General features: G+C 34.7%; 1 protein-coding gene across 2 annotated transcripts in view; it reads right to left on the bottom strand.

Moving 5' to 3' along the window:
• LOC148956940 (uncharacterized) overlaps positions 1 to 23,205 on the bottom strand; it is an 80,538-nt gene that overhangs the window by 36,682 nt on the left and 20,651 nt on the right. The window contains exons 2-4 of one of the 2 annotated variants that reach the window (XM_089096902.1): positions 19,760 to 19,844; positions 15,453 to 15,511; positions 11,274 to 11,573 (exon numbers count right to left, since the gene is read on the bottom strand). In XM_089096902.1, the coding sequence (XP_088953028.1) occupies positions 11,274 to 11,573; positions 15,453 to 15,498 (346 nt within the window). In that variant the 5' untranslated portion in view covers positions 15,499 to 15,511; positions 19,760 to 19,844. The remainder of the gene's footprint in view (positions 1 to 11,273; positions 11,574 to 15,452; positions 15,512 to 19,759; positions 19,845 to 23,205) is intronic. The other variant, XM_089096911.1, reaches the window with a different exon arrangement.

Below are 23,205 nucleotides of genomic sequence, written 5' to 3'. Positions count from 1 at the left end.
TTAATAGTCGAAAGTGATTGGAGGGCAACTAACACCCCTCCGAAGCCCATGATTTTCCCAAACACATCCAATCAAAATTATGAGATAGCTATTTTGTTCAGCGTAGATTTTTATAGAATGCTTTGTCGTAGAAACTTCAAAAAGGTCTCATTCGATTGGAAATTTAAAGGGCTAGTGCCCTTTTTAATAGTTGAAAGTGATTGGAGGGCAACTTACTCATGCCAACCTTTTCCCCAAACACATCCAATCAAAATTTTAAGATAGCCATTTTGTTCAACGTAGTTGATTTTCGAATGGAAATTATGTTTTCGAGGAGGGTCGTCCCCCCACAGCCGTCAGGGCAAGGGTTGTAAGTTATGCTCTGGGGGTATATAAGATTTTTATAGAAGGTTTTGTCGTATAAACTTCAAAAAGGTCTCATTCGATTGGAAATTCAAAGGGCTATTGCCCTTTTTAATAGTTGAAAGTGATTGGTGGGCAACTTACCCCTCTGTCACGCCTACCTTTTCCCCTAACACATCCAATCAAAATTGTGAGACAGCCATTTTGTTCAACATAGTTGAAAGTTCTGAAAATCAGGTCTTTGAGGATGACAACTCCCCCTCCCCATAGCCCTAAGGCTAATATAGAAAGCGTTGTTGTAGAAACTTCAAAAAAGGCTCATTTGATTGGAAATTGAAAGCGCTAGCACCCTTTTTAACAGTCGAAAGTGATTAGAAGGCAACTAACACCCCTTCCACGCCCACAATTTATACAGACACATCCAAACAAAATTTTGAGATAGCCATTTTGTTCAAAGTAGTTGAAAGGTCTGAAACTATATCTTTGAGGATGACACTCCCCCTAGAGTCCTCAGGGTAAGGGTTGTAAGTCTTGCCCCGGGGTCATATAAGGTTTTTATAGAAAGTGTTGTCATAGAAACTTCAAAAAGGCTCATTTGATTAGAAATTGAAATGGCTGGTGCCCTTTTTAATAGTCAAAAGTGATTGGAAGGCAACTAACACCCCTTCTACACCCACCATTTATCCAAACACATCCAATCAAAATTTTGAGGTAGTCATTTTGTTCAAAGTAGTGGAAAGTTCCGAAAATTATATCTTTGAGGATGACACCCCCCCAAAAGCTCTCAGGGTAAGGGTTCTATGTTATGCCCTGGGGGTATATATAGTTTTTATTGAAATAAGTTTTCGTAGAAACTTGAAAAAGGGCTCATTCAATTGGAAATCCCAAGGGCTAGTGCCCTTTTTAATAGTCGAAAGTGATTAGAGGGCAACTAACCCTCTCTCACGCCCACCTTTTCCCCATACACATCCAAATGAAAATTTTGAGATAGCCATTTTGTTCAAAGTAGTTGAAAAGTCCAGAAATTATGTTTTTGAGGATGACACTCCTCCCACAGCCCTCAGGGCAAGGTTTGGAAGTTACGCCCTGAGGACATATAAGATTTTTATAAAAAGCGTTGTCGTAGAAACTTCCAAAAGAGCTCATTCGATTGGAAACTTAAAGGGCTAGTGCCCTTTTTAATAGTCGAAAGTGATAGGAGGGCGACTAATCCCCCTCTCATGCCCACCTTTTCCCCAAACACATCCAATCAAAATTTTTAGATAGCCATTTTGTTTAACGTAGTTGAGAGTTCTAAAAATTTTTAGAACTAAAAATTTGTCTTTGAGGATGAAATCCTCCTCCCCCCACAGCCCTCAGGGCAAGGGTTATAAGGTATGTCCTGGGGGCATATAAGGTATTTAAAGAAAGTGTTGTCACAGAAACTTCAAAAAGGGCTCATTCGATTACAAATTGAAAGGGATAATGCCCTTTATAATAGTCGATAGTGGTTGGAGGGCAGCTAACCCCCCTCTCACGCCCACCACTTCCCCAAACACATCCAATTAAAATTTTGAGATAGCCATTTTGTTCAACGTAGTTGAAAGGTCAGGAAATTTGTCTTTGATGATTACACTTACCCCACAGCCCTCAGGGTAAGGATTGTAATGTTATGCCCTGGAGCAAAAAAGGTGTTTACAGAAAGCTTTGTCGTAGAAAGTTCAAAAAGGGTTCTTTCAATTTAAAATTGGAAGTACTTGTGCCCTATATAATATATCAAAAGTGATTGGAGGAAAACTAACACCCCTCTCACACCCACCATTTCCCCAAAGGCATCCAATCAAAATTTTGAGATGGCCATTTTGTACCGCGTAGTTGAGAGGTCCAGAAATAATGTCTTTGAGGATGACATTCCCCCCACAGACCTCAGGGCAAGGGTTGTAAGATATATCCTGGGGGCATTTAAGACTTTTAAAGAAAGCCTTGTCGTGGAAACTTCAAAAAGGGACCATTCTATTGGAAATTCAAAGACCTAGTGCCCATTTTAATAGTCTAAAGTTATTGGAGGGCAACTAGCCCCCTCTCGTTCCCACCATTTGGATTGGAAATCGGAGTGGCCTGTGCCCTTTTTAATAGTCGAAAGTGAATAGAAGGCAACTAACACCCCTTCCACGCCCACCTTTTCTCGAAACACATCCAATCAAAATTTTGAGATAGCCATTTTGTTCAGCGTAGTTGATTTCCACATAGAGATTATTCTTTTGAGGAGGACACTCCCCCACAGCCCTCAGGGCAAGGGTTGTAAGTTATGCCCTTGGGGTAAAGGTTTTTATAGAAAGCGCTGTCGTAGAAATTTCAAAAAGGGCTCATTCAGTTGGAAATTGAAAGGGCTAGTGCCATTTTAATAGTCAAAAATGATTGGCGGGCAACTAACCCCACTCTCACTTAAGGGTTGTAAGTTATGCCCTGGGTATATTTAAGGTTCCTATAGAAAGCGCTGTCGCAGAAACTTCAAAAAGGGCTCATTCAGTTGGAAATTGAAAAGCCTAGTGCCTTTTTAATAGTCGAAAGGGATTGCAGGGCAACTAACCCCCCTCTCATGCCCACCATTTCTAAGTTATGGGTTATAAGTTATGTCCTGGGGGCATATAAGGTTTTTATAGAAAGCGTTGTCGTAGAAACTTCAAAAAGGGCTCATTCAATAGGAAATTGAAAGGGCCAATGTCCTTTTTAATAGTCGGAAGTGTTTGGAGGGCAACTAACCCCCCTCTCACGCCCACAATTTCCACAAACAAATCCAATCGAATTTTTTTATAGGAATTTTGTTCAACGTAGTTGAAAGTTCTGTAAATTAGGTCTTTGAGTATGACAGCCCCCCAGCCCTCAGGGCAAGGGTTGCAAGTTATGCCCTGGGAGCATATAAGGTTTTTATAGAAAGCGTTGTCATAGAAACTTCAAAAGGGCTCATTCGATTGGAAATTATAAGGGCTAGTGCCTTTTTAATAGTTGAAAGCTATTGGAAAGCAACTAACGCCCCTGTCACGCCCACCATTTCCCCAAACGCATTTAATCAAAATTTTTAGATAGCCATTTTGTTCAACGTATTTGAAAGTTCTTGTAATTAGGTCTTTGAGGATGACAACCCCCTTACAGCCTTCAAGGCAAGGGTTGTAATTTATGCCCTGGGGGAATTTAAGGTGTTTTTAGAAAGCGTTGAAGTAGAATCTCAAAAAGGGCTCATTTGATTGGGAATTGAAAGGGCTAGTGTCCTTTTTAACAATCGAAAGTGATTGGAAAGCTTGACATTTTTATATGGGGGTACAATCTATTATTATTATTTTTTTTTTTTTTTTTTTTAGACCAGGGCACTACGTATAGAAGGAGTTGTCGTAGAAACTTTGAAAACGGCTCATTAGATTAAAATAGAAAGGGTTAGTTCCCCTTTTAATAGTTGAAAGTGATTGAAGGGCAACTAATCCCTCTCCCACGTCCACCCTCCCATTCACCCATTATGTTTAAAAACTAAACTTAATATTAAATCTAAATGCACTGTGTTAATGCTAATCACCAATAAGGTATCTCAGCAGTATCCCAAGAACGACTGAGGGTATTATTTTCACACCTTCGGGGCTACTTCTGCTCATAAAACTTAACCAAATCAAAATAGCGTAAGTGTATCCAAGCTATCAAATAAAGTAAACAGATTTTTTTGCGAATGTGATCAAGTTTTCTGTTTCAGGTCAACTAGAGGAGGTATGAAACTAAATTAAACACTGCTATTCGTGTCCAGATTTTTAAAAGGGTGTATGTTGTTAAAAATTGCCGATAATTTTTCTCCAGCATACAAATAGCGGGCCAAACTATAAAGTCTTAAAAAAACGAAAAGATTTAAACCATTATTTTCTTTTTCCCTGAAAAGACTATATAAAACGAACAAAAGTCAATATAAAACAAACAAAAATTAATTAAAAATACTTTTTCCATAAAATAAGTTTTTCAAAGAAAAGTAAAGAACTCCATTAAACCAAAAATGAGCAAAAATAAATCAAATAATCTACCCTTAAAGTCTTTGTAATTTTGAATTATTGAAGTTAAACAAATGAAAACATTTAAAATGTATTTTGTTTACAGTAAATTGCAAATTATGTTCTAGTGTTCAGAAGACATAAGGGGCTAGCCCCACTCATCTTAATTCTTGCCTGTCTTTTGCTTGACTCTGTTATTTATTATAATTTCTGTTTGTTTTGAGTTGCATTACTTTATGGATGGTTATTTGTTGTAGTGCTACGCTTAGAAAATTACTTGACTTCATTTTTGCTCATTTTTGGTTTAATATAACTCTTTAATTTTTTGAAAACTTATTTCGTAGAAAAAGTTTTTTAAATTATTTATTTTTATTTTTATTGACATATCATTTCAATTTGAAAAGGAAAGAACATTTTAAATATTTTTGGCTGGATATGATTATCCAGCTGGAAATGATTTGCTGGAAATGATTTTTTAAATTTTTTTAATAACATACATCGTTTGAAAATCTGAACACACACAGTATTGTTTAATTTTCTTTTAAACCTCAAGTTTTCTCGAAAAATAAAACTTAATCCCGTTCCCAGAAAATTTTAATAATTGAAAACCTGGATGAATTTACATTATTTTGATTTGGTCCAGTTGTGAGCAGAAGTAGTAATAGTAGTAGACCTGAAAGTTTCAACCACTCTCAGTCATGGGCACCCATATGGGGGGGGGGGCAGGGGGAGGGCAGGGGGGGGCTCCCCCCCTGGCTGAATGATGCTGCCTTATTTTTACATTTTTGTTCTGAGATTTCTATTATATAGCATTAAAAGTGTCAATTAGATGAGGTTTGTCCCCCCTGGAATTCAGCTTATGGGCACCCATGCTCTCAGTTGCTCTCGGAATATTGTTGAGACGTCATATTTGCAACCACCATCCGCAAAGTGTCTTTTGATTTAGCATTATATCAGTATTAACTTTTATAAATTTTCTACTTTATGCCATATTCTAAGGCATAGGGTATACCCTTTATATCCTTTAGCCTAGCAGAAGTAAAAGAAGGAGCAATAGAAAAAGCACTGGTAGCAGTATATGTACTAGCGGTAAACACTAATGATATTTATTTTGAGTCTTTTTGATTTAGTACAACATCCCCTCTTCATGCCTTGATAGTCTCAACTTGATAATTTAAGCCATTTTTTAGATATTTCTGATACGTCCTGTTGATAACCTGCTTGCACGTAATGTGTTCTTGCCTAGCCGAACGTCCCCCTCAACAGTCTCTGAAAGTTCTTCTAGTAATATTACAACTTACAGCAATAGTAGCACTAGTACTACTTCTGGTAGTCATGATCACAAGTGTATTTTTTTATTAGCTCAAAATACCCCACAGAAGGCTCTGAAAATTTCAAAACTGTTTTTGTCATGCTGCTTATACGTCAATTTGACAGCCTGATACATAAAGCGTGTTTCAGTTTAATTTAACATACCCCCCACATTATATGAAAATGTCTCCTTAATACCCTTAGCCCTAATAGTAGTATTAGCAGCTGTAGTAGATGTAGTTGGGGGTAGTATGCATATAGTTCCTTTTGGGTGGTTCAAAATCCCCTCTAACATGCAGTAAAAGTTTCAACTTAATACTCTAAGGTGTTCATGAGATATAGGTGTTACTTGCAATTTGATTAGTTCCTCATTCCCCTCAACATGCCTCTGGTCAATTGATCTCATAATTCATTGAAAATTTCAACTGAATATCCTCAGTTATTCTTGAGTTTCCCACATTCAACAATCTATATGCCCATAACACGTTTTGACTTAGTTCAACACTACCCTTAACATATTCTGAAAACTTCATCATTTGGATGCACTTGGTCCTTCCGAAAACAAAGAGGCCTTGTTATGACGGTTGTGGGGGCTTGATATTCCCAACATTCCTAGAGACATAGTTCCTGGACCTTTTTACTATGTTGAACAAAATGTTTTTTATTTTGGTTGGATATGTATGGAGAATGGGGACAGCTTGCCCTCCAATCACTTTTACCCTTAAAAAGTTTACTAGAAATTTAAACTTCTAGTCGAACGAGCTCATTAAAAAGTTTATATGATAGCACTTTTCTGCCTCTGATATTGCTTATATACCATTCTGAAAAGTCACATGCACGCAATCTTTATCATTTCATTGAACACCCCCTCCCCCTAAACGTTCTCTAAATGTTTCACCTTAATGCCCTTAGTGTCCTCAGCTACAGAAATCGTTGTAGTAGTAGTATTAGTATGCAGATAGTTCCTTTTGGTTAGTTCAGAATCCATCCCAGCATACCCTGAAAGTTTCAACTTAATAGTGTGAGTTGCTGTGTTGCTGTTACACCTTTTTAACGGTCTACATGCTCATAGTTTGTCTTGATTTATTGTCTTGGTAGTAGCAGCAGCAGTAGTAGTAGTAGTAAACAAAGTAGTAAGAAGCAAATATTGCCTTTTTGGTAGTTCAACATCCCCCATAACAAGCCCTGCAAGTTTCAGCTTTACACACTAGGTCGTTTCTAAGAAATTGCTGATACGCCCTTTTGACAACCTGAATGGCAACCTGCATAGAAGTAATAGTTGGAGCAGTAGTGATAGTAGTATTAGTAGTATTAGTAGTAGCAGCACTAGTCAGATTATTAGTAGTAGCAGCGGCAGTAGTTATGGTAGCAGCAGCAGTAGTACTAAAATAAGTAGTAAGAAGCAAATATACGTCTTTATGTTAGTTCAACAACCCCCACAACACGCCCTGCAAGTTTCAACTTCACGCATCAGGTTTAAGATATTGCTGATACGCCCTTTTGAAAACCTGTATGACAATCTGCATAGAAGTAATATTTGGAGTAGTAGTAGTAGTAGTAGCAGCATCAGTAGTAATGCTATTAGTAGTAGCTTGTACATATTGCCTTTTGGTTCTTTGATCTCCCCTTTAAGCATTCCCTGAAAGTTCCGACTTAATTACTTAATCTACTCCAGAGATACACTCTTTTTGTCAATCTGCATGCACATTGTGTGTTTTGATTTAGTTCAAATTTTCCCCTTCATACCTTTAGTCTTAACAGTACTAGTATCATAGTAGTAGTTGTAGTAACAGGAAAAGCAGTAGCAGCAGTCGTATTACATAGTAGTAATAGTAGCAGTAGTATTAATAGTGGGAGTGGTATGCGCATGCTACCTTTTGGCCAGTTGAACATCCCCGTCATGATGGTCTGGAAGTTTCAGCTCGATACGGTAAGCCACTCAGACGATATTGCCGATACGCTCTTTTGACAATCTATATGCCCATAGTATGTTTTGATTTAGTTCACATTTCCCCTCAATCAGTTCTTCAAACCTTCACTTCGATACGCTCAGAATTGGTTGTCGGTACAGAAGCAGAAATTGTAGTAGTATTGGTGGTAGTAGTAGTAGTAGCAGTAGTAGTAGTAATGTGCAAATATTGTCTTTTTTTGTCAAGTGATTACCCCTCATATCATTTCCTGAAAGTTCCAAACTATTACTCTCAGTCATTCATGAGCTACGTCCTTTTGACAGCCCATATGCACACAGCATGTTTTGATCTAGTTCAATACTTTCCTCAACATTCTCTAAAAGGTTCACAGGAATACCCTTCGTCTTTTTGGACACTAAAGATCACACATGTCCTCCTTTCATAATAACAAATGCTATATGTAAACGATGGGCCAACTTACAGCCTTGTCCCGAGGACTGTATGGGGGAAGGGGTTAGTATACCTTTAAACATACCTACTGCACCTTTTAACAACGTGGTTTTAACCAGAAGTAACCTTTAATTGCTGAATGAAATGGTTATCTCAAAATTTTGTTTTGATATGCTTGAGAAATAGATGGCAGTGGTAGGTTGGACTGGTTGCCCTCCAATAACCATTGACTCTTAAAAAGGCAATAGGAATCTCAGTTGCCAGTCGAACGAACTTATTCCGAAGTTCCTATGACAACTACTTGTATACAAAGTGCTATGTTAAAAAAAATACACTCTGCCCACATCGCTGTTCACTTAGGTAGCGTTCACTATTACACTGCCAATGATAACTTCATTTTCTGTTTCCTAACTCCCAATCTATGTTTTCGTTTTTATGATGCGCCATTCTTATAATTCAGATTTATGAAGATTGAATTATATTCAATGATTAAATACTAAAATATGAATTAAGAAAGTGTGAAGGGGAGGTCACGGAGCAAATTGCCGAAGATCTAGAAGATTCAGCAAGACGGCATAATAGTAAAATATTATGCGTAAATTTTAATAAATTAACTAAAAAAAAACTTTCCAGAAAAGAAGTTTTTCAAAGAGTAGTAAAGGCCATTTTAAACTTAAGGTCAGCAAACACAAATATCTGTTAAAATTCAAACTCAAAACGACTAAAAATTACTATTTAAGAATAACCAAAACGAATAGAAATTAAATAAGCAATCATGGCAAAAAAAACATACAAGTAATAATATAAATGAAATAAATAAATCTTAAAGCGAGTAAAACTTAGATTGAATATGCAAATCAAGCTTAAAACAAAATCAAATATTTTCCTATTGAACAATAAATGGAAACGAAAACGAACAGACATTAAATAAACAATCAAGGCAAACACACATACAATAGATACTAATGTAAATGAATAAATAAATCTTAAAACGAGTGAAACTTAAATTGAATATGCAAATCAAGCTTGAAACGAACAAAAATCACTACAAACAGCAGATTGAATATCGCTTCCTTCTCCCATTCTAAAAGTCTAAAAATTACTGCGCCATGGTCCTTTACTGAAAACTATATGTGTCTTGAACAATCTTGGAAAGTATAAACAAAATCAAATTGAATATTTGATATATATATATATATATATATATATATATATATATATATATATATATATATATATATATATATATCGATAAATAAAAAGTTCAAATAGGGATAAAATCCTTTTAATAGACAGTGATGATAGAAATTCACAAAAATACCAGATATTTCGGTCACATATACAGTGACCGTCATCAGTACTACTGATGACGGTCACTGTATATGTGACCGAAATATCTGTATTTTTGTGAATTTCTATCATCACTGTCTATTAAAAGGATTTTATCCCTATTTGAACTTTTATTTATCGTCATGGAAAGGCAGTGTGGTCTCCGAAATTATCTAAATATATATATATATATATATATATATATATATATATATATATATATATATATATATATATATATATATATATATATATATATATATATATATATATATATATAGGTACCACTGATGTGTTCCTTTTTTTGCCAGCGCTAGCAGGTGACTGGAGAGCTGTTTAAGAGCTCATTTAAAAGCTAATGCTTATGTACACGTGCTTTTTTAATTCGTCTCGATAGTATTAAAGTGAAATGCTCACCTTAAGTGAAACTCACCTTAGAGTTTGCTCACCTTAAATAAAAAAACAAGTTCTTTTTAACTGAAAGTAAGGAGAAACATTAAAACCTAAAACGAACAGAAATTATTTCGTATATCTTGATTTTTTTTTTATCTGATTTTTGATTTTTGATTATCTTGATCTTGTTGAGAGATCCATCAGCTCAAGATTTTATTTCACTATAATTTTTTTTTTCATTTTCAGTGCTATAAGAACTGGAAAAGAAAATATTTTTAATATAATTCATTTTCAGTGAAGCGCAAATGACGCAGTAGGCTTTAGGTTTTTACAGTTAAGGAAGAGGACAATTTTAGGGGCCTTGAACAACTTTAGAAATTAAAATGAATATTTGATGTATAATGATATTAATTGCTGAAAGCTCATCAGTTCAAAATTTTACTGTAATTTTAAAGTATATTTTCAATATCAAGGACAAAACGAAATTTTGTAATACAATTCGTTTTGCCCAGTACCCAATGAATATAAACTATATGTGTTTATTTTCACAACACATAAACACAAATAAATAAATACATAGTTCAAAACTATATATAACTTGAACAGTCATGGAAAGTATAAACAATATCAAATTGAATATTTGATATATAATGATATTAATTGTTGAAAGATTTTATTTCACTGCAATTTCGTTTTCATTTTCAATGTTGTAAGAACTGGAAAAGAAAATATTTGTAATATAACAAGTTTCAGTGAAGCGCCAATGACGCAGTAGGCTTTAAGGTTTTACACTTAAGGAAGGGGACAGTATCCAAACTCTTGTTTGTAGTGAAACTATATTCTTCTTGAACAACTTTAGAAAGAGCTAATAAATTAAATTGCATATTTGATGTATAATGATATTAATTGTTGAAAGCTCATCAGTTAAAAATTTTATTGTTCATTTAATCTTTATTTTCAATATTAAGTACAAAAGAAAATATTTGTAATACAATTCGTTTTCAGTAAAGCGCCAATGACGAAGTAGGTTATACTGAGAGAAGGAAGTGATACCCAAGCTCTTGTTTTTAGCGGTTTTTTTTTCGGTTCAAGCTTGATTTGCATATTCAATTTAAGTTTCACTCGTTTTAAGATTTATTTATTCATTTATATCAGTATCTATTGTATGTTTGTTTGCATTGATTGTTTATTTAATTTCTTTTCGTTTTGGGTTTTATTTATACTTCAATAGCAAAATATTTTTTTAGTTTTAATAAGGAGGAAATAATTTCCATGTTAAATATTTAGTAATGTGAGAATCACATATTGGTCATTTAGTCAAACGTATTCATGAAAAAGAGTCTCCCCTGAAACCAATGAGCGTATCATCATTTAACATGGAAAGAATGTAACTCATAGAGCAGTTTAAGGCAAGTAGATTTTTTTACGGATGAGGCGACATTTCCATCTACAATAAGAAGCTTAACGCTAGCTGCCTAACAAATTATTTTTTTTTTCAAAGTAGGTGCCTGATCTTACTATTTGAGACTTTTACCTTCATATCTGTTCCCTAAAATAATATTCTCTTTTCTATGACCTGTAAGTTTGGCTTCTCTCAGCAGAGAATCGTTTCTAGGTTGTTCACTCGGATTGTTTGAATGAGCAATGGTCGTTGATGATCGAAGAGCTGGGTTCTTGTAATGCTTATTTCCTCCAGTAGAATAGTAAGAGCTGGCTTTGTTTAGATTTGCATTTTGATTCTCATTTCTGTTGATAATCCTGATTTTGAATGTATAATCCGTTTTTGATTTAGCGATTTCTTCATCATCTTCACAGTAAACACCAGCATTGATATCTAAAAAGCCGCAAATTCTTTATTTGTTATTAAGACCGCTAGCACAAAAGTTTGGGTTAGTGGTGACCCAAAAGTTTGGGTTAGTGGGGATCAGATACATTTGGAAAAAAGAGGGTGTGTGGGGACTGATTACTCTCTGGTCACTTTTGACTCTTAAAAAGGGAACTAGAACCTTCTATTTCCAGTCAAATGATTCGCCTGCAAAGTTTATACGGCCACCCTTTCCATAAGAGCCTTATATGACCCCGGGGTATCTTTAGCCCTTGTTCCTGGGCTATCTTTGGACAATTTGAACAAAATACTTGTCTTAAATTTAATTTGATCGGATGCATTTGTAGAAAATAAGGGACGGGGAGGGGCTAGTTGCCCTCCAATTACTTGATATTTACAAAGAGTATTTGAAATTTCTATTTTTAATCAAATGAAGTTTGTACGACCAATGTTTGTGCGATCACCCCTTCATGAAAACCTTATATGCCCCCGTGGAATAATTTGAAACCCTTTTCCCTACGTTCTGGGGAGCTGTGTAAACCTTAGAGAAATTTAGAGAAGGGAACCTTCTCTAAAAATGTGTTTGTGTTTTTGGAGATTTCAATTGTAATATGTTAAATGTTGGATAAAGTGATGATTGTGACCACCTTTTTTGTGTACTTTCTTCTTTCGGGCTACTGCCTTCAATTTTTTACCCTATTCTGTTGACCCTACAAGAAATGCTGCCACTTTAATAGATAATATCTTCATTTCTCATTCCTAGGAAATTTCTAATTTAATACATAGAGTTCAGAGTAATAATTGGTCTAGAGTCCTTAAAACTAATGATGCTGAATCTGCAGTAAGTTTAGTTTTGTGTTGTATGGGAACTCTGTTGGATAAACAGATTCCTCTTAGAAAGAAGCCAAAGAAATCAACAAACAAATGTCCTTGCATGTTTAGAGGTCTGATCAATGCTTTTGATATGAAGGCGTCTCTGTTCAAGGATGCATGCAAAAGTAAGACACAGGATGGTCTTTTGAAGTATAAACAATGTGAAATGTACGTTAGCCAAAAACCTATGTTTTTCGCGTCGAATTGATGAGTGAAAGGGAAATTTGCCCAAGGTTTGGATTATAGTTAATGAAGCTCTTTCCCGCAAGAAACTCAAACAGTCCTCCCCATGTCATTACAGAAAAGCTGATGAATCTATTGTGGACAGAAATTCTTCAGTGAGTACCTTCAATTCGTATTTCACCCCACTTTCTTATGTTCCCATTCCACCCCAGAGGAGAGTAGGTAGTTTTCCCTTAGCAGAAAAATCTTTTTTCCTTTCCCCGTGAAGTGACACTGAAATTTCTAATATTATTTTTCCGCTTTCATGCAGTCGTTCAGTTGACGGTTTTGGTTTGAGTAGTAATGTCCTTAAAAAGATAGGTCAGTCTGCTTCAAATCCCATCTGACATATAACTAACTTCTCTCTTTCTTCTGGTGTTTTTCCTCATTTATTTAAAGTGGCTAATGTTTTACCATTGCATAAAAAAGGTGATTCGTCTCTAATTTCAAACTATAGACATATTTCTCTCCTTCCTGTCGTCTCTAAGGTTGTTGAAAATGTAGTGTATCGTAGACTCTTTCCATTTGTATTCCTCTTTCTAAACTTTGCATGCACTCTTAGAATAACAGAGTTTGTGCAAGTTAAGCTGGACAAGCGGTTGTGTATTCTGGGTCTATTTTTTTACTGTTCAAAGGCATTTCAAATGGTCGACCACTCTGTTCTTCTGTGTAAACTACCCCTATTTGGATTGCATAGAAACCCTCTAGAGTGGTTAAGGTCTTTCCTCTCAGGGAGATCTTAGTATGTTTCGATTAATGGTACTTTTTTTTATCTACTTTGCCTATATTGAAAGATTTCTTCCCACAAGGCTCTGTGCTTGGACTACTTTTATTTTAATTTATATTAATGATCGTGTTGATGGTCTTCATTACCATGGGCACTCTGTTCTTTTTGCTGACGACACTGGTAACTTTTTCATTGCTGCAGTGGACCTGCCATCTGCCACTTCTGTAGCTCAAGGTCTTCTTGATAAAGTAGATGATTGGTCAAATGGTATGGCTCTTAACAGCCATTTTACATTTTACGACCCCTTATCCTATGAGTGACGTAGAGGAAACAATCATCCTCACTTATGAGAATGATACGCATTATACCGGAAACTACTGTGGTGAAATTTCTTGGTGTGTATCTTGACTGTTTTCTTTCTTTTAAACCCCATATAACTCACACCCGTTCCCTCATCCTTTGCCAGTCTTCAATGTTGCACCGAGTTCACTCATTTCTTCTCTCAGATATATGCTTTCTCTTTATTATGCTTTTATTTTTCCTTAACTTTCTTATTGCTGCTCTGTCTGGGGTAGTACTAACAAATCTCTTCTGTGCTCACTTTAAAGAGCCCAAAATAGGGCATCGAAGGAAACTTTTCTTCTCCCTCGGGCATACCCTTCCTCTGATCTTTATAATAATACTGGAACAGCTTCGCTGAATCGTATTGTGGGTAAAAGTAATCTTTATTTAGCGCATTCTGTTTTTCTAGGTACACTTCCACGGTCTCTAGAACAGTTTTTCTCGTGGACAGGTTCAGGTAAGTACTCATCTTCTTTCTCGTTCTCCTCGCAGATTTACTTTACCTAGACGATTCTCAACAGCAGCTCAGAGGTCATCTGTTGATGAATCCATTCTACTATGAAACTCCATCCCTTTTGATGTCCCTCTATCTTTATCTGCAAAGACAGTTTCGGTGGGTTTTTCAAGTCCAGTAATTTTTCTTCCTCGTTTTTTTTTGTATATCTTCTATCTTTTATTCAATATATATGCATCTCTCCTTTTTTATTCCAGTGGTTTATTGTATTATAAAAGTCGGGTGTTTTATTATTGTACTGTGTGACCCACTACAAGCAAAGATCCGTGGGCCAAGTACTCCCCTTATGCTTGTAATTGTTTCTTTTTTTCCTTTTTTCTTTTTAATATTAATAAATGATTGATTGATATTTGGACTAATTTGAACAGAAACAGGCCTTATATGCCCTTTGGGCGCAGAAGGTGTGAGTGACTGAGTGATTTAGTTAGTGAATGAGTGTGAGTGAGTAAGCCTGAGTGTGAATGAGTTAGTGAGTGTGTGTGATTGAGTTTGAGAACAAGTGCGAGTAAGCAATTGAGTGTGAAAGCAAATCTGAGTGCTAGTGTGAGTGAGTGAGTAAGTAGGAGTGAGCGAGTGAGCCCCCAGCTTTATATGACCATTCCTTCCATAAAACCTTATATACCTACAGGAAGTTGCCCTCTGATCACTTTTTAATACTAAAAAGGCACTAGAACTTCCAATTTCATATCAAATGAGCCCCTTCCAAAGTTTATACGATCACCCTTTCCATATGAAGTACCTCTTGGGAAAAAAGAATCAACACATTGAAGCCTTATGGCCTTTACTTTAGGCAACGCTATAGCGTTACCTCTGATGGAAATATTTTGAAAGTAATATAAAATATTTAGTTCATATGCCTAACTTTAGAGGAGTTAAAGGAATGGTATTCTGCAAGAGAGAAAAGGAGAAAAGGGATGTTTTGGAAAAATACACAGTAATCATTTTAACATAAAAGAAAATGAAGGAAGAATGACACAGTTTTTAATTTTTTAATACGACAGGAGCCCAAAGGCCCCTCCTAAATTTAATACATACATCACCCGACCCATGAGAAACTAAAAAAATCATTTCTCAAAAAGATTATTTTCTACATTTTAGTCGACGTCCTCAGTTTCAGTCAAATTATTTAGCCAACCAATAGTATCTTGTGTCTATTTCAAGTTCTAGAATAAGAAGAAGAGAAGTAGAAAAGAAGAAGAAGAACTCTTACCTGAGCAAGCAAGATAGAACAATGTCAACTGTAATATGTGAGGCATCTCGACATCAAGTCTAAAAGAAAGACGAAATTTTCTCCCACCTGAATATTAAAATATACAAAATATTGACATTTGTACATTTGAATCTTATTTGAAACATGAAAATACTCTCATAACAGGTAATTCTTACAGTGATACTTCACAGTATGTTTATGAATTATTTCCAACTGTGACTTTAATTTATATTAATATGTTGGTAGTATTTTTCATATTCATTACAAGGCCAAGGTTGTGTAGTCTATCCTGTTGCATATCAGTTCACACAAACAGCACATTTGCACACTTTTTTGACCTTTGTACTCCTGTATGTTGGACAAGAAATCAATATATTATTTTGTTTGACTAGTGGTTCTCAAACCTTTTATTTCTGCGGCACTGTTAAGGATTGGTGTGAATTTCGTCACCCACCAAAGCAAAATAAATGAAGATTAGAACCAAAAATGCTCATAATCGTCAGATGGGGCTCATTTGATTTAAAATTGGAAGTTTTAGTGGCCTTTTTAAGATTCAAAAGTGATTTTAGAGCAACCAGCCCCACCCACGCCCATCTTTCCTCCAAACACATCTAATCAAAAGTTTCGTGAGCTTTGCAAGTTCAACATTCCCCTCAATCATTCAATTCTGATTCCTGGGTCCGAATTTACCTTTCCGGTATTATAAAATGCAATAGTACGAGGAGCATTTAAAAAAAGTGAAGTTTTTGTTAACAAAGTAATGGCAACCGTTTTCTATGACTAGGAAGGAGTCGTATTTGTAGACTTTTCAGAAGGTTTAAGGGATCCCTGGATTTCCTTAAAATAATCTAAAGGGAATAAAATATCTCCTGGAGAAGTGATTTGACATTGAAGGAGGTTATGTTAAAAATCCATTGTAATAAAGAATGTTGTAAAACCATTATTTGTTGAAAGATCAATTGTAATTGAAAAATCAATAAGCATTTACAAAGTTCTGCTTATTTATTTTAATGCCCTTCGACTATCAGAAATATAAACTATATTTATACGGAACTAGCTGAGTATTCCTGCAAAACGTCAAGTTTACAACAAACAGTTTATTTTATTATAATTTAATATATTGGTCTCTGTAGGGCCTTAATTGCGTAGCTTATTAAGGGGGCTTGAAGGAGAAACGTACGGGAGGTGTTTTTGCATTCCTCCAGTTAAGGGTTTAGGACCGTAATTATTACAATGGTACTGTTTTATACTTCCAAGCTTTTCTACTCAAGAAGTGACACCAAAAGTGTTGTTTTAGTGCTATATCATGCTTACAAATGGTAGAATTCACAAATAACGTCGATAAGAGCAATAGTTTTCATATGAGCCATTAAAAATTACTCTAAATAAGTTCTGGTAGCCCGCTAGCCCTAGGTTTTCCACTAGGTTTCACACTAGGTTGTCACTGAAAGTGTCGTTTTTAGTGCCATTTGGGATTTGTAGATTGTGGAATTCATAGGAAGAACCTAGATATAAGCAATTTCTTCTATATGATCTATTAAAAATATGTCTACGATGTTCTGGTAGTCTGCTAGCCCCAACTCTTGAGAAATGGCACAAAAAGTAGCATTTCTAGTTCTATATGGGACTTGCAGATGAAGAAATTGATAAAAAAAAGCACGTAGATAGGAGAAATATTTCGAATAAGTCATTAAGCATCTCTCTAGGAAGTTCTGGTAAATCGCTAACCCTGAAAAAAAAAATGCAGAATAAGGGAGACAGATCAGTGCTAACCATGCAAAAAAGTGATTTTCCTTGTTATTCAAGGACTCTAATTTCCCTGTACAAAGTTTTCAACTATGCTTTTTCCAATGGTACCCTTTTCATTTTGATCTGACGCCATTTTCGCAGGTTTCAGGTTTTCTTTCGAAATCACTATAATTTTCTTTTCGTAATAAACAGTAGTATGCTAGAATGCACTACTGAAGGTGATTGCGTAATATGCCTTACCAGGGTCATTTGCCTATGGATCCGACGAGTGATTGCGTAATATGCCTTATCAGGGTCATTTGCCTATTACAATGAACTCTACATGGCTTGGCAGACATGTTTTTTATTATGAAATCGATTTTTTGTGTGTCAGTCGATTAGAGAAAGTTGGTGGTTAGTCCAATATAATAACTTGATTGGTCGGTTTTCTAAAAACGTTATTGCGATAGGATTACTCAATTTACATCTTAGTGTTAACTGGGACGATGACTTAGTCTAATTGCGTAGGTACTAAAGGAATATTTGAAGGTGGAGAAAAAAAAGGGGGTAATTAGTGATTGGATAATTTTAACAAGAAATGACTGAAAAGTGTTTTGGAGGAGATGGGATGAATGTGTACTGTATAATACACAAGTGATGATTTGCACAGTGTTGTCAATTTTAAATAGTTTAGAAATAAAAAAAATTAACAAGAAATGGCTGAAAAGTGTTTCGGGGGAGTTGAGTTGCACGATGGTTGACTTGCACGAGGGTTCAGTTACATGCGGATTCAGTTACACGGGGATTATTTAAATGGGGTCGAGTTGCACGAGGATTCAGTAGCATGGAGGTTCAGTTATACGGGGTTTTGGTTATACAGGGGTTCAGTTACATGGGGTCGGTGGTCGTTATAATACACAAGTTCCATTTGAACAGTGTTGTGAGGTCCCCTACCACACCCCAAAAGGGCTCCGATCCCCCCACCCCCACCCAGGTATTAGAGAAGTTACTCTGTGGTCGTTATAATACACAAGTTCCATTTGAACAGTGTTTTGACGTCCATTACCACAACCCCAAAGGGCTGCAATCCCCCCACTCCAACTCCGAGGGAAACCCCGGTCCTCAAATGTTATCTGGGCTCCCCAAGGGCACACAGCGCTCTGATGGCTCTGAGCCTCCCTTATAATACTTTTTAAGGCTTTATTATATATTTTAAGAAACTCTAGTTTTTTGCAAGAAAATTATGGAAAATACAATTCTCTGGTTCAAATGTGAAACTTAAGTCCATTTTTGGATCGAAAAAATAAACTATTTCCGTAAAATCTAAGCTAATAAGGGTTTTTGACTGTAGACTCTAGTTTGTTGAAAGAAGATTAAATGAACCCTACAGTAGGATGTCCGCTACTATCCTAAGCTTCAGCTGAAGCTAGCTTCAAACATTGAACCTAAAAGATTCAAATTACCATAGTTACGAAGTGCTTATAGAATTGGTGGTTTTTAAAAAGACCGTTGGATAGTCATGAGTGTGATGACTATTGTAAAAATTCATCATTGTTTGTCATCCACTCAGTATGATTCCAATCTATGTCAGGGATTTGCTTGTTCTTCTTCTTCTTCTTAGAATATCTCACACACATATTCCGAGAAGGAATATCTATTGGTTCCCATTTACTAAAAAAACGAACCTCGTCCTCTGGGTTGTGTATCTTACTTCGATATATCTCGCAGCCAAAATCCTTCAGTTTGAATAACGGTATATCTGATTTGCATTTCTCGATTAAAAGTTTGTCAGTGGGCACATTCCCTTTTGTGTACAGTGCTGTTACGCCAAAAAAACAGCATATCTCTCTGACTTCCTCCTGTACGTAGGATAAATCCTTCCCTTTGTTATAGGATGGAAGAATCATTCTATTATATAAACCTATTTTGTTTATAAGGTATAGTGTACTGCGCCACCTTTCTTCATTGTACGCATACATATTATAGTTTATATACCAGTGGTAACAAGAGACCTCTTGATGATCAGTAGTCAACAGTAGAAATGCGCATTCAAAAATCCCTCCACACGCCGATTTCTTCACGCCAATATATTCGCAGTCGAAAACCCCATACATCTTTGAAGTTTTATTGATAGAATGGTTATTCAAACTGTTTAAAGTTCCAAATTGAAACTACATTATATACTAAAGAAACTGAATATATTAACATCTAAACAAGAATTTTTATGTAATGATTTCTTCAAATAATAACAAGAGGATTTGTCTTTACACTGCTCACAGTGTGGAATGTGTTACTAAAATTTCGTTGAAAGAAATTAAACACCATTCTTATCAGATTCAAACGCTTAATGCCCACAAGCATATGCGGTAATGGTTAATTATTACGAAAATCATACGGGAGAGGAATCTATATCTTGGGGATTAAAAGAAATTAAACTTCTTCCTATCAGATTCAAACGCGTAATAGCCCAAGCTTATGCGACTCAAATTTTTTTTTAGAGTGCTAACGTATATCTGTTGAAATAATTTAACTCCAGTTTCAGAATTCCTATCAAGTCGAACAGTAAAGCAAAAACAAACCTCCATGGAGAGATCCTTCCAAGTAACCCCTCCCCAGTTTTTGGGGAACAAGGTGAAAGTAAAGTGCAACTCGTATAAATGAAACCTAAAACGAACAAAAACTATAATAATTAACCGAGTCAATCTCAAAACGAGCAGAAATTAACATAAGTTGGGGGGGCAAAACCCCACATGCCTTCCCAAGACACGAACAAAATTTGCACTTTACAGAAAAAATACAAATGGTCTTTTATTTCGCTAAACTTGGTGAGCTGTTTTTTAACTTAACTTTATAGAAACTTCAATAGTTTAAACGGGATAATTTCAAATTTTTTATAGGAACCGCATTAGTCTAAACGAAAAGTAGTAAATGCAATTTAATTTTGATTTTATACTTCTGTCATTTTTATAGAAACTGCAATAGTTTAAACTAAATAATTTCAAATTTTTTATTGAAGCTGTATTAGTTTAAATGAAAAGTAGTAAATGCAATTTAATTTTGATTTTGTAATTCAGTCATTTTTATAGAAACTGCACATTTTTTGTTACCAAATTCTGGTCTAGATTTACCTTGTGCCCTTTTCAAGTGACCAAAAAAATTGGAGGGAAACTAGGCCCCCTCCCACGCTCATGTTTTCCCAAAGCCACCTGATCAAATTTTGAGATAGCCATTTTGTTCAACATGCTCGAAAAATTTAATAACTATGTCTTTGAGGATGACTTAATCCCCCACAGTCCTCGGGAGAAGGGCTGCAGGTTATGAACTTTGCCGATTTTTTATCTATAGTATTGGTTATTGGGAAGTATACAGACGTTTTCAGGGAGATTTTTTTGTGTGGAGGGGGAGGGTCGAGGGGAGGGGTTACGTGGAAGGATCTTTCCATGGAGGAATTTTTACATTTGGGAAGATAATTTTTCGATCAGAAATTAAATATAAAAAAAACAAGTTTTTTCAACTGAAAGTAAGGAGCAACATTAAAACCTAAAACGAACAGAAATTATTACGCATATGACGGGGTTCGCCCCCTCTTCAATACCTCACTCTTTACGCTAAAGCTTTTTTTAGTACTTTCAAATTTATTCTAATAAAACGCCATTTGTGATTCATTCTTAAATAATTATAAAAAAATTCGAACTGTAGCGTAAGGAGCGAGTTGTTAACGTGGGGGGCGAACCCCTTATATACGTAATAATTTCTGTTCGTTTTAAGTTTTAATGTTACTCCTTACTTTTAGTTGAAAAACTTATGTTTTTTTATTTAATATCTAACAAAAAACAAATTAATTTTTAAATTTTCAGGTATTTCTCTAGTTTGAATTAAATAGATTTAGCGATTCTGAACTAAACATAAAAAAAATTCAACTTTCTTTCATTTCTTAAAGACGTTGCTTATTTTTATAAGAAAAGAAATCCGGTAATGATGTTAAAAAATTTTCCACTTCAGTTCTTTATTTCACAAAGTCATAAAGAAATTTAAAGTTCTATTCTAAATTTTTCGGTGGAAGATAGAGAAAGTAATATCATAGTTGTGAATATTTTCCCGGGAGATAAAAAGTTTTACTTAAATTTTAAATTTTCTCAACGAAGTGAAGAAAAGTTCAACTTCTCTTCTGAATTTTCTCTATGGAAAAGAAATATGTTATTGATTAACTCTATTTTTCTAGGGAAAATAAAAATTTGTCACTTCAGTTCTTTATTTCATAAAGACATAAAGAAATTTAAAGTTCTATTCTAAATTTTCAGATGGAAGATATAAAAAGTAATACCATGGTTGTGAATATTTTTCGGGAAGATAAAAAGTTCTACTTCAATTTTAAATTTTTCACAGAAGATAAAAAGTTCAAGTTCTTTTCTGAGTTTTACCAAAGAACACAATTCAATTCTAATTTTCCTGGGAAAATGAAAATTTTCCACTTCAATTCAGAATTTTTTAAAACAATAAAAAACTTTTCGCTCTTTCTCGAATCTATCCATTTTTTAGAGTCCTAACTCTCTCACAACCAACTTCAGACTAATCAGAATGTATTTTGTTAGATATTAAATAAAAAAAACATAAGTTTTTCAACTAAAAGTAAGGAGTAACATTAAAACTTAAAACGAACAAAAATTATTACGTATATAAGGGGTTCGCCCCCACGTTAATAACTCGCTCTTTACGCTACAGTTCGAATTTTGTTATAATTATTTAAGAATGAATCACAAAGGCCGGTTAATTAGAATAAATTTGTAAGTACTAAAAAAAAACTTTAGCGTAAAGAGTGAGGTATTGACGAGGGGGCGAACCCCGTCATATGCGTAATAATTTCTGTTCGTTTTAGGTTTTAATGTTGCTCCTTACTTTCAGTTGAAAAAACTTGTTTTTTTTATATTTAATTTCTGATCGAAAAATTATCTTCCCAAATGAAAAATTCCTCCATGGAGAGATCCTTCCACGTAACCCCTCCCCCGACCCTCCCCCCTCCACACAAATTTATTCTAATTAAACGCCGCTTTGTGATTCATTCTGTAAAGAATTAGAACAAAATTCGAACCTGTAGCGTAAAGAGCGAGGTATTAATGAGGGGGCGAACCATCCTTATATACGTAATAATTTTTGTTCGTTTTAAGTTTTAATGTTACTACCTTACTTTTAGTTGAAAAACTTATGTTTTTTTATTTAATATCTAACAAAAAACAAATTAATTTCTTAAATTTTCAGGTATTTCTCTAGTTTGAATTAAATAGCTTTAGCGATTCTGAACTAAACTTGAAAAAAAATTTCAACTTTCTTTCATGTCTTAAAGACGTTGCTTACTTTTTATATAGAAAAGAAATCCGGTAAATGATGTTAAAAAATTTTCCACTTCAGTTCTTTATTTCACAAAAAGTCATAAAGAAATTTAAAGTTCTATTCTAAATTTTTCGGTGGAAGATAGAGAAAGTAATAATCAGATTCAAACGCTTAATATCTCAAGCATATGCGAGTCAAATTTCACCTTAAAGCCCCAACGCATCTGATGAAGTAATTTAAGTCTTAAGATCAATTTTATAGGAACACTCGATGCCCTTAAAATGTCTGATTCAAATTATTAAACCTATGGAAATTCTTGATTATGTAATTCAGTCACTTTTACAGAAACTGTACATTTTTGTTACCAAATTCTGGTCTAGATTTCATTTTTACAAAAACTGTACATTTTTCTTACCAAATTCTGGTCTAGATTTACCTTTGAAGCGAGGTAATTAACGAGGGGAGCATAAAACCCATTATATACGTAATAATTTCTGTTCGTTTTAAAGCTTTTAATGTTACTCCTTACTTTTAGTTGAAAAAATTATTTTTTTTTTTATTTAATATCTAAAAAAAAAAAAATTATTTTTTAAATTTTCAGTTTTTTCTATATTTTTAATTAAATAGCTTTAGCGACTCTGAACTAAACTTAAAAAAATTTCAACTTTCTTTCATGTCTTAAAGACGTTGCTTATTT

The sequence above is a fragment of the Artemia sp. Qi Xiang Cuo genome, chromosome 1 (genome assembly GCF_049724085.1).
Source record: "Artemia sp. Qi Xiang Cuo chromosome 1, ASM4972408v1, whole genome shotgun sequence".
Classification (NCBI taxonomy): domain Eukaryota; kingdom Metazoa; phylum Arthropoda; class Branchiopoda; order Anostraca; family Artemiidae; genus Artemia; species Artemia sp. Qi Xiang Cuo.
Note: the sequence above shows the minus strand (reverse complement) of the source record. Positions and strands in the feature narration are given on the sequence as shown.